General features: G+C 44.4%; 1 protein-coding gene and 5 non-coding genes across 6 annotated transcripts in view; 2 read left to right on the plus strand and 4 right to left on the minus strand.

Annotated features, from left to right (window-relative positions):
* Window positions 1-10,460, plus strand: part of LOC131266585 (Krueppel-like factor luna) — a 102,530-nt gene extending 92,070 nt beyond the window's left edge. Inside the window, exons 4-6 of the mRNA XM_058269165.1 lie at window positions 7,413-7,521; window positions 8,833-10,094; window positions 10,288-10,460. Of these exons, the coding sequence (XP_058125148.1) occupies window positions 7,413-7,521; window positions 8,833-10,094; window positions 10,288-10,460 (1,544 nt within the window). The remainder of the gene's footprint in view (window positions 1-7,412; window positions 7,522-8,832; window positions 10,095-10,287) is intronic.
* On the minus strand, window positions 1,498-1,569 carry Trnad-guc (transfer RNA aspartic acid (anticodon GUC)). Its single transcript has one exon. It is a non-coding gene; the product is annotated as a tRNA-Asp (tRNA).
* Trnad-guc (transfer RNA aspartic acid (anticodon GUC)) lies at window positions 2,526-2,597 on the minus strand. The gene has a single exon. It is a non-coding gene; the product is annotated as a tRNA-Asp (tRNA).
* Trnad-guc (transfer RNA aspartic acid (anticodon GUC)) lies at window positions 3,562-3,633 on the minus strand. Its single transcript has one exon. It is a non-coding gene; the product is annotated as a tRNA-Asp (tRNA).
* Window positions 4,057-4,128, minus strand: Trnad-guc (transfer RNA aspartic acid (anticodon GUC)). The gene has a single exon. It is a non-coding gene; the product is annotated as a tRNA-Asp (tRNA).
* Trnag-gcc (transfer RNA glycine (anticodon GCC)) lies at window positions 10,165-10,235 on the plus strand. Its single transcript has one exon. It is a non-coding gene; the product is annotated as a tRNA-Gly (tRNA).
* Window positions 10,461-11,129: the final 669 nt, after the last annotated feature.

Here is an 11,129-nt window from a genome sequence, read left to right on the forward strand (position 1 = left end):
TCCCGGGGTTCCTCGACCGAAGGAATTGTCGTTAGGAGAGCTCACCTCCTCCTTCTCCTCGGGCCCACCAAAGAATGCCTTCTCCCGGTCTCCCAGGCGGATGGTTTTTGTTTGTCTTCTCTAGGACCGGCCAATCACTGGGAGGATCATTCCCGCAGCATCTTAGGTCTTGCGCTGCAAGCTGACGACACGCGGTGGTGACACGAATATTTTATGCGCTACCGATTGCTGCCGACTGATACTGGACGTTTCTGTTTTATTTCCTTCGCCAATCCCCGTCTCTTTTTGCGAATGCGAACCGCACCTGCATTGGTTGAATCTCAAGTCCCAACCAGTGGAGGAGGGCTGGGGAAAAAAGAAGTACAAATCTGTGCTGGAGGCGCACCGAAGATCCCGGGAGGAAATCATGTGCATTTTCTCTATCGCAGGATGGAAGATAGTCCACGGTATAGGCGCATCGTCAGCGTCGGACGTTGAAGAGATCGAATCCCCCATAAGCCGACCGGCTACGAGCCGATAGGCGAAGACGTGTAGAATTTCTTCAATTATCTCGCAACGGTCATCCGTTAGCCCGAGCTAAGAGCGGGACCCAGGGAGTTGGGGTATTTTAAAGCTTCCGTTGTTCGCCTTTCGCCGCCCGCTTTCTTGGGCGGCCAATTGTCGTCCGTATTTTTGCTCGTCAGGTGAGGTCGACAATTTTACGGTCCGACTCCAAAGAGTAGTGTTTCCGGAGTCCAGCGTAAAGGGGGGGGGAGGACCGTTTAGATCCTATCCTCGACCGTATATGTTCGCTCGTGTTCAACGTAACCCTTCGGAGGACTTCTGGTCAACAAATCAGGGGCGAAAAAAACCCCCCGCGACTACGTGGTTTGTCTATTGGGGATACCTTTAGTCCACAGGGTGAAAGAAACAGCAACGATCCGATCTAAGCTGCCTCTCCATAGCTCCGATCCGATCCGATCGTGGCGTGGAAAGGGATTTTTAGGGCAAAATCAGAGCCGTTTTACAAGCGTACTAAATTGCATCCATCCCACCGTGCGCCGTACCTTACTCCGGCGGTCCGGCAATTTACGCAATAATGCGTGCACGGATACGAATTTATGAGCATTCGACCCGGTCCGGCGATGTCGGCCTAGTTGGTTAAAGCGACCAGGCGCCCTCGGGACTAGACAACTCAAATTGTACTCCTCAATGTAACATGTTGGACAATTTAGCGCATCTTGTATGCAGAGGAAACTTTCTACCGACGCGAACCATTTCCTACCTCTTGCGAGCAGTACGAGTGAACGTAAACGAACCATTTTATTAGTCCCCCCAATGCAGAGTTACATAGTTTTGTAAGGTATCTAAATATGTTCGTTAATGCTTTTGCAGTGTTCTTACGATGCGTATAAAAGAGACATTTGAAACGATGTTTGTTCAAGAGCTCGCCAGAGACGCTAAAATGAAAACATGACCATGGAACTTGGCAAAAAGCGAACAAAAATTAATTTGTCTCTCCCCGACGGGGAATCGAACCCCGGTCTCCCGCGTGACAGGCGGGGATACTGACCACTATACTATCGAGGATGTTGATGGTGAAATTTGCACAATCTGAGTCGGTGCGCTAATTTGGATTCAAATTTGCGCAACTGGTTTGGATGATATCACAAATAAATCTATTTTAAACAAACAGTCAAATGTCTGAACAAATAAGAACAGCTAATACAGAATCGTGTACCCATAGAGTGAAAAAGTAGAAAATAATAATAGCAAACAATCTCCATGAAACAATAATCGATTGCATTTGGGTACATTTAGCAAAAAGTATTAAATTCCCCATGAACCTATTTTAGTTAACCATTTTTTTACAATTTATTTTTTCAAGTTAAAAAGAAGAAAATTGAATTTTAGCATAATTAATGATAAGTTTATTTTACAACCTTGTTTTGAATGCTTCCTTCATATTCATATTTCCTTAAAAGCGTATGTTGAATCTGTTAATGAAGTTTTTAAATGCCAAGAATACTTTGTTAGACTTTTTTATCTTTTATTTTCACTATTCATCCATCTACAATGTACCAATCTCGTGAAGCTGGTTCTGAGTTCCGTGGCTAAATAACATCTTTACTTCCACAATATGTGCATTCCAGTAAAACAATTCTCGGCACCATTACGAAACAAAATATGGTTCCCAATAGAGTACGCCATTAAAACCTTTCTATTGTAAAATAATTTGGGCAGACGAATTACTTCAAGCGTGATATAAAAAAGTAATGCATAGTGTAACAAAAACCAACATGTTCAAAAAGCGCGTATTTCAATGAAAATGAGTATAAAAATTAATGGTAAAAAGAGTAACTTTGAAATGTTTTATCTCATGTTTATCGGTTTCATATCAGAACATCAAAGCATCGTTTAATGTTCTGGTCCGCGGATTTGGGTTCTTTTTCATTATCTGGCCCCTATCAGGAAATGTTCCCAACCCCTGGTATATTGGATTGATGGGAGAAAGCATAGCTAAGTATATTTAAAAAAGTATTTACCTCCCCGACGGGGAATCGAACCCCGGTCTCCCGCGTGACAGGCGGGGATACTGACCACTATACTATCGAGGATACTGACGGAGGGGAGCCGATTTTGAGTCCGGCACCGCAGCATCCAATGTACCATTTAGCATTTTATGATATCATCTAAATTCTATTTAAAACCAAAATCTCACAGATGCACGATCCATTGTACATACAGCTGTGGTTGAGGGGAAGCTAAATAAAACAGGGTTATAGCGAGAAGAACGATAGTAGATGAGCAATCTGATTTTGATTGCATATATGAATAACAATATTCAATAATACATTCAGCTTTACTTACAACATGTAATAAAAGGAATGTTAACATACTAAACATTCTTTACTGCAAATATAAATTCTACAAAATGTTCAATATTTCGTCTGCAACTCAATTATCTCATTATTTTATTGGCTAAAAATATGAGATTGATTGACTAACATGAATTAATGAGATCCGTGTAAAGATGTTCTTAAAGACAAGGAACATTCTAGGAATAGTTCGAGGATAATGGACATGGATTAGCAAAACTAATGTCCTGCACATTTACTAATATAGTAATTTTGCTTAACATTATTTTTCCTGTCTTCTGTCCGACAACATTTCAAGATTGTCAATTTTAAAACGATTTAAAAAATATTCAATTGAAAAGTAAAAAAATAAATTACTTGTCAATACACAATTATATTCGTGGAAAATGATTCTCTTAAAAAGTTATTGATGGTTTCGCATAAAATGAGGTTTTGAAAATGAGGCTTTTGTCACAGTAAACTTTTCAATGGAATAACATTTAGGAAATTTTTCTAATCTTGACATGACGCAGCTTGTCATTCCTTGCTTAATTAATACTTATGTGACGCTACAATCGCTGAGCGGTCTTAGCCTGACGAAGCTCATGGAGCCGCGCATCCAGTCTATAATTTTGTTGAGCAATATTAGGAGATGATCTCGAATCCCGTTTGTTATACAATTAGTATTTTAGGGATGTTTACATCAAAACAAAATATACTATTTCTCCACGACGGGGAATCGAACCCCGGTCTCCCGCGTGACAGGCGGGGATACTGACCACTATACTATCGAGGATATATGCTAAGATTGAACTTGTGCAACAACCGAAGTTTTTGAAACTCACATATTTGACGAATCTATAAATAATGAAAAACAAAATAACTTCATCATCAGTTCTCATACAAGTTGCAGAGGTTAGAAAGTTGGTCTGTCTATTTTGTAAATACAAGAAGTATCATACAGAAATTTTAAAACCAGTTGGACATGTCTTTATATTAAAACTTATAGTAAATTTTAAATCCTCCCGTAAAGTAAAACAAGTTGATATGATATATGATGGTCTATAATCTTGATTGATGCAAACGGTTGTTTTGGGTTCGTATTTTGACTTTCTTTTTGTTTAAGATGGATGATATTATGATGAAAGGATAAGAAGCGATCTATGGCATACAAGTCCTAGTATAAGCACTACTAACACTACTAAAAAAAGCCTCTTTTCTCCCCGACGGGGAATCGAACCCCGGTCTCCCGCGTGACAGGCGGGGATACTGACCACTATACTATCGAGGACGTTGTATACCTTATCGTCTGATTACAACCGATCGGCCATAATTTACCCGGCGTAAACGTGGTACCATCATCGTTGCAGCCGGTAAGCTTAAACAAATACTGGCAGCAGCATCTATTTATCATCGGCCACTTATCGCTTATCGTCCCCCCAAACGGTGCCGGTTGTGTTTTGGAAAGCAAAAGTTCCTCCGTTCGCATCGTTTTACCTTTTCGCTCATTTTAATGCCCCTCGAAAGTACGATTTACGCCGCTGCTCGTCCTTTAGCGTGTTGCCTTTCCCTTGCTGATGGGTCGAGTGAAAATGCGCGCGCATCACCATCATCATCATCATCATAATCATCCCAACGTTTATGCTGTACACTGCACTCTCTCGCTCGAGTGCCGCCGAACATCAGAAGGGAGCCTGACGTTCCCAAACTGTCCCACCATCTCCATTAGGTTCCCATTATGAATGCGTCTTCCCGCCGTAAGGAGTGCACTTATCGCCGACTCGGTGCAAGCCGTTTATTCGAAATTAATAGTTCAGTAAGTCGGTCATAATCGCGCCTCGACCGCACTGAAACATATTTATGCTGCTGAATCTGCAAAAGTGAGCAGCGCAATGGCATCGCGAGTTCTTATCCTTTCTCGTTGGACAATTTTTAAACGTTTAATTTTTTAGTACCGAAAACCTTTCCCCGAAAATTGCTATCTCGCGCCCGCTCGACCTCGACGAACATTTTGTGTTTTTTTTTGATGCGCCAACCAAACTGCCGCCGATCGACGGCTTGACCTCTCGAACCTCACTCCCCGATCGGTGGCCATCGGATTTTATTTTATCGCCAATATCATTCCATCGGCGAGCGCACAGTGTGCGATTGGAGCAAGAATTATGACCGCCCCGGAGATTGGACGCTCAGGTGGGAATGTTGCCGAGTTTCCCAAAGTGCCCCATCACCGATAAGCCTTTTCGGTTGAATCCGCCGTCCGGTGCGATTCGGTTTGTTTGCTTCGTTTTTGTCACAATCTTCATGGCATCGGGAGATTGGTTTATTGTCACATTTGAATATTTAAGTTTTGTTTTTGTTTTTTGTGTTTTGCTTCGATCAACCAAGGAGGTCAATAGGGTGCATCGTAAACGAACGGCACTTCTTTTAGGGTCGGCATCGTGTGAAATTCCCTTCGAAAGTACAATTCACGTGTTTTTCTTTCATCTTCCAATCGTTCTCTTGAACTAGTTCATGGAGACAAAATTCTAACAATTTCAATTTTTAACGATAATTAAATAAACAATTTAAAGTGAAAATATTTGGGTTTTTTTAACATAGTAAACAACAAATGACAGCAGAAAGCAAAATAATATGCAACATATTAAGGACTCGTTAATTTTAATTAATAAAGGTTATGCCTATGATCGTGTATCCGCATACATTCTACATAAGGCTTTAACATGTGATGAAAGTCTCCACCACATAAAATTCTTCACTTTATTTCTACTCCAACAAGCACGTGCTAATAAAAAGATCAAGATAATAAAAATATCTTCTGGTGTCAAAATGACAAACTTATGTTATGCCCTGCTTCGGAAAGAATCGGAATCGGAAAAAAAGAACAGTGGCCATGTCGTTGGGTCACATCGATAAAGACCGATGAGAGAGTATGATACTAGTGAGCTTGCGTTGATCGAAATAAAATCAAACAAGAGATCATGATCAAGCCGGGAACTCCACAAGAAATGGAAATCTGTAATCTTCACCTTGTCGTACGTTGGTTATATATGGCGTTGAAGTGCAAAAGCATGAATATTTGTTTCGCTTTTTGCTAAAGGTTTCAAATGGCATGAAACAAATATGCGAAAGGGCTATTATAGTTTTTGGGGATGAAAATAAATTTTATGTTAAAGTAATGTTGTCTTTTTCTACCATTTTTAGACACAAAACAGTGAAAAAATCTTTCCAAAAACTCCTGCCAATCTTTCCCACAATTACAAGCGCCGCTTGAAAAATCATTTCGAAACAAATGTAAAGCATCCCTCGGATCCTCAACGATCGTACGGCCTGGGACTGACGACTTCGTTGACCAGCGTGTGGTCATTATTTATGTTAATGCTTGCACACCACTGTTTTGTCGCATGCATCGCATGCCCGTCTGCCACTGCCGGCGTGGGTCATTTGTTTTACTTTTATTTTATTTTTACCCGTTCCACCCTACCTCCCGTGGGCGCAATTGCCGCAATAATCTACCCGCAATCTGGCAGAAAACTCACAAAAGCTCCCATTTGCGTTCGGGTGTGCGCGCGCGCGCAAACCGTTCGTTTCGTCATTTGCGTCCGTCGGGGGTTCCGGGGGGGAGCATGATGGAGTAAACGAACGAAAATGAGTAGAAAAAAAGTCCAGATTTAAAGCACAAATGGTATTTGTCCAACATCGGTTTCTCGCGGGCATGTTGCTGGTTCGACGGAGTAAATGTAACTTTTAACGGTCCAAGTTTACGGTCGCGGATCTCCCCGAACGGATCTCCCAGACGAATGTACCCGCGGGGAGTTTGAGTTTATTATTATTATTAGCTTTTTTTTCCTCCCCATTTATTTATTGCTGGAAGTCGAAGCATCGCACGACCGCAACCTCCAATCGTGGTTCAGCCCCGCCGAACACTTTAAGCCCGCGGCTAAGCGTGGCGCGACTGCATCTTTTTAAATGCATCTCCACCTTGCTGCCGACGTCAAAAAATCTGCATTCGCCCCACGGGGTTTGTGTGAGCGAAAACGGTGCTCCACAAACGTCAGCCTGCGCCAGCCGGAACTCCGCCGACCCGCCGCCTTCGCCGGATTTGACGGATCGTGCGAAACACCAAACGGTGGTCAATTGACACTAAAGCGACTTAAGAAAGGACCGGACCCGTCACCGGCCGCCCGGATGATCATCAACAAGCGATCGAGTGCTGCCCCTATTTTGCGGCTTGATCCGTGACGATGATTCATGTCGCCAGTGCGCTGATGCAGTGCAGTGCTTAGGACACCTCCTTTGGTCGACTCCGACGGTCTAAGCTCTGGTCGCCACTGGTCAATGATACTCCAATAAACCTACACCCGTTCTAGCAAGGGCGCCCCGTTGTTGCTGTAAATGTCAGAACTCTTAAGACTCCCGATCGGTCCCTTTGATTCTTCGCGGCAGACATTTTCGTGCTGGAAGGCCAACCGGTGCATTCCCTTTTCTTCTAAATAGCCCATATTCTACGCCCCAACAAATCATCAGCGCTATTATTTGTGATGTTAAACGCCTGTTGTTTTTTTCCTTTCGTTCTAGATCTAAAGTCCACCACGGTTCGGATACGAGGCGGACTCCTGAAACGACCTCCACCGCCGCTCATCTCAACCCAGCACCTGCTAGCGTTAAGGCATAAGACGAAAGATTTGTAAGTTGCAAACATTCAGTATTTTAGTTTTCAAGAAACAATAACCATCCTTCATTATGGCGTAATTACTTATTTACTTTATTGGCGCTTCATCTGGTCAACTATGTCTTAGACCTAACTTAGGTCTTTCAAGACAGCCAAAAATAACTTTACGAAAAATCCATCGGATTATTTTCTTCTCGAACTCGGCTAAGAAGCTTTTGTCAGATTTGAACCAAGTCAAAGTTTCGGAGGCTAGTGTGAGCACTGGAACTATAAATGTCCGGTATACAACATATAGACAACCGAGGATGGGTCTTGTATGAGGAAGAGTTTTCTCAGATTTACGGACTTCATCGAGTACAGGAGTTAATTGAGTAATTGGTAAATTGAGCAAGAGCACATCTCTTACTTTAAAACTTTTATACTAGACTTATGGTTTTTCTAAGAGTTTTAACAAATTTAAAATCGGATATAAAAACACTCGTGCCAATTGTTGATGAACGTAAGATCTTCTGAAATCTTTTCTGGCAGAAGTAATTGTAGGGCTTGAAACATGGATTTTCGAGAAATAAATGAAATACAGGGAGCGGCAATGAAACTTGAAAGCTATTTTAAGGTAAAGTTCAAACATGTCATATCAGTTCTCATTTTTCTCATGATGTTCACTCTAGAAAATTAAGTATGTGATTTTAGAAATGATACTACGCAAATTAAGTCCCTTGTAAAACGAACAAGGTTGGACCCTTAACGACATTTTACTGCACTGCGACATTGCACACAGGTTTCCGATTGCATCATGGGTTTGAGCTCTTCCAGGGTCAGAAAGTTTGTCTTTTTAGAAATAGATATGAGCTAACTCCAAACAAGTCGCAGTTGTGTAAATGGCTTGACGGCGATCGTCCGCTACCCTTGTTCGGCTTATTTTGCCGACCCCTGGTGTAATGTTTGAGTTGATTTTGCAAAACCTACTGTAAAGAAGGTATTTGCATACATTCTCTTCGCCGAAGTAGAGTTGTCTTCGGAGCGTGTAAAGCCGGTAGGAGGATAGGTCGTAGGTGGAATATAATCCTCCAATAATCGGATGAATTATCGGGGGCCAAAAGGCTGCTGTATGAACGACAAGGCCGTGAACAAAGGAATAAACGATAAACCCAGATACGACCGAGTCGATGATTGTGGACAACATTCGTTCGGCTCAGTGCCTGATGAGGTCAATCTCTTCAAGCCTCAATTTTGTTCTTCGGTTCACGTGCGGTCGAAGCGATTTCGACTTGGGCCAAAGTTTTGTTTTTAAATCTTTCCCAATGGTTCTATTTGGTTCCGCTGCAGGTTTTTCTCACTCAACAACAACAACAACAATATCAAAGACGAGGAAGAAAATGGCGGCACGGATACGGCGACGACGACACTCGCAGCGGCAGCCGCCGCAGCTGCAGCCGCTGCTACGATCGCAGCCGCCAGCAGCCAAACAACGACCTCCGCCGGCTTCTCGCCAACGCACGCACACCACCTCCTGTCGACCCTGTGCGGCACCGGAGGAGGGGCCATTGTGCCCGCCGGTCACCGGCCGCCATCGCCCAGCAATGGTGGCGGAACGGCGCAGCTGGACGCAGCCACCGCCGACGCAGCCGGAACGGCCGCCCTCATCCTAGCCGACAACAACAATAGCATTAGTGTGAATAACAACAACTATCTTAGTGAAAGCGACCGTGAAACGAAACCGAGTACCTTCCGCGAGGCCTATCCTATCTATGGCACCTACAACTGTGTTCAGCAGCCGCCGCAGAGTCCTACGCATCATTCGACGGAGAGTCAGAAGGCGGCGCTAGCGGTGACGCCTCATCCGCATCATCTGTTTCCGACGCAATTCCTGCAAGCCTTCTCCATCCATCAACAGCAGCAGCAGCAACAGCAGGATGCATCGAGTAGCCATCGACGTAGCAGTCACTCGCCCCACACCACACTAGACCACCAGCTGCACGAACAGCTTCAGCAGCTAACGGCCGCATCAGTCGCCCACCCGCCGATGTCGAAGCTGTTGCCGAACCTCCCGGGTCACTTGGCAGCATCCATCGCCTCGCTAGCTTCCAGCCTGCCGAAAAACCATCCCCTCAGCGAATCAGCTACGGCGGCCTTCCAACGGTTGCTACAGCAGCCATTCGCACCAGTAGCATCGCATCCTTCCAGCAGCACCGGACTGTTCGGTCGCTCCAGGCCCAACGCCGGCAACAGTCCAGACCGCTACACGGGGAAGCTGACCGACCTGCGGCGTTCGAACAACGGCGAGCAACAGTCGGCGACGACTGCCGGTGTTATCAAACGCGAGGTGGACGGAAACGGGTCCACCTCCAACCCTCGCCATCAGCTGCAGCATCTAGAGTCATCTTCGGGACTGTTTGGAATCGGCAGCGAACACCACCCCCGTCACCATCACCCCCACCACCATCACCACCAGCTTCATTCACCATCATCGCTAGCGTCGGTGAAGGGGCTGACGAAGAACCGGAAAATCCACCGCTGCGACGCAACCGGATGTGATAAGGTGTACACGAAGAGCTCCCATCTGAAGGCGCACAAGCGAACGCACACGGGTAAGTTTGGTGTCAGCGCGAGTAAACCGCGAACCAACTGTACGCGCTTGAACACCCGTTCATCACCGAAGCATCGGTGGTTCAGTGGTAGAATGCTCGCCTGCCACGCGGGCGGCCCGGGTTCGATTCCCGGCCGATGCAGCTTAAATTATTTTTTTGTGTAACTTTTCTCTTTTTTCCTTCTCTTTATCAGGAGAAAAACCATACATCTGCACGTGGGAAGGTTGCGTTTGGCGTTTCGCTCGCTCGGACGAGCTGACCCGGCACTACCGGAAGCACACCGGCCTCAAGCCCTTCCGCTGCAAACTCTGCACACGTTCCTTCAGCCGCTCGGACCATCTTTCGCTGCACATGAAACGGCACTAACCTTGGCTACCGCTCTCAACAAACCCACCTTTCCGTTCCTGCCTGTGTCCACGATGTGCCAAGCCCGCGTAGAGGGTTTTTTTTGGAGGCGATATTCTGCGATTAAGATGCCACGAACGAGGCGCGGAAATAGATCAATAAAAGTAAAAAACAAGACAAGGAGCTCTCGTGCTGAGGAGAAAACACACACCGGAAAACTATCGATGAATCTCAATATTGTGTACTGCGGTTAAGTTATTGATAGGGATTTTACTACTTTTCTTTCATTTTATTACACTGTACTCTTTGTAAAACTGTTGTTAAAACAGAGCTATTAATGGTCGATAACATTCTCCTTCTTTCAACCGTGTAGCATGGTTAAACATGTTCTCTTTTTTAATTATTCAAACGAAGGCCCATTTCAGTAACATCAATTTGCATGCTTTCATGCTAAGAGTATTTGAACGCTTTCGTGCCCAGATATTATATTTTCTTCTCTTAAATCTTTCTAAGCTTAGTTTCTTAATGTTTTACTCGTAACTCGTAACACATCTTGCCAGCCCTTATCAACAACGATGGTAACCGAACATTCCTATGCGTGTAGTAGTGACAAGATTCGCGGGTGGATCATCCACGCACGAACGAAAAACGCACAAAAAATGCTCATTCTTTACAAAACGTTTGTCAGTA

The sequence above is a fragment of the Anopheles coustani genome, chromosome 3, assembly GCF_943734705.1.
Source record: "Anopheles coustani chromosome 3, idAnoCousDA_361_x.2, whole genome shotgun sequence".
In the NCBI taxonomy this organism is placed as follows: domain Eukaryota; kingdom Metazoa; phylum Arthropoda; class Insecta; order Diptera; family Culicidae; genus Anopheles; species Anopheles coustani.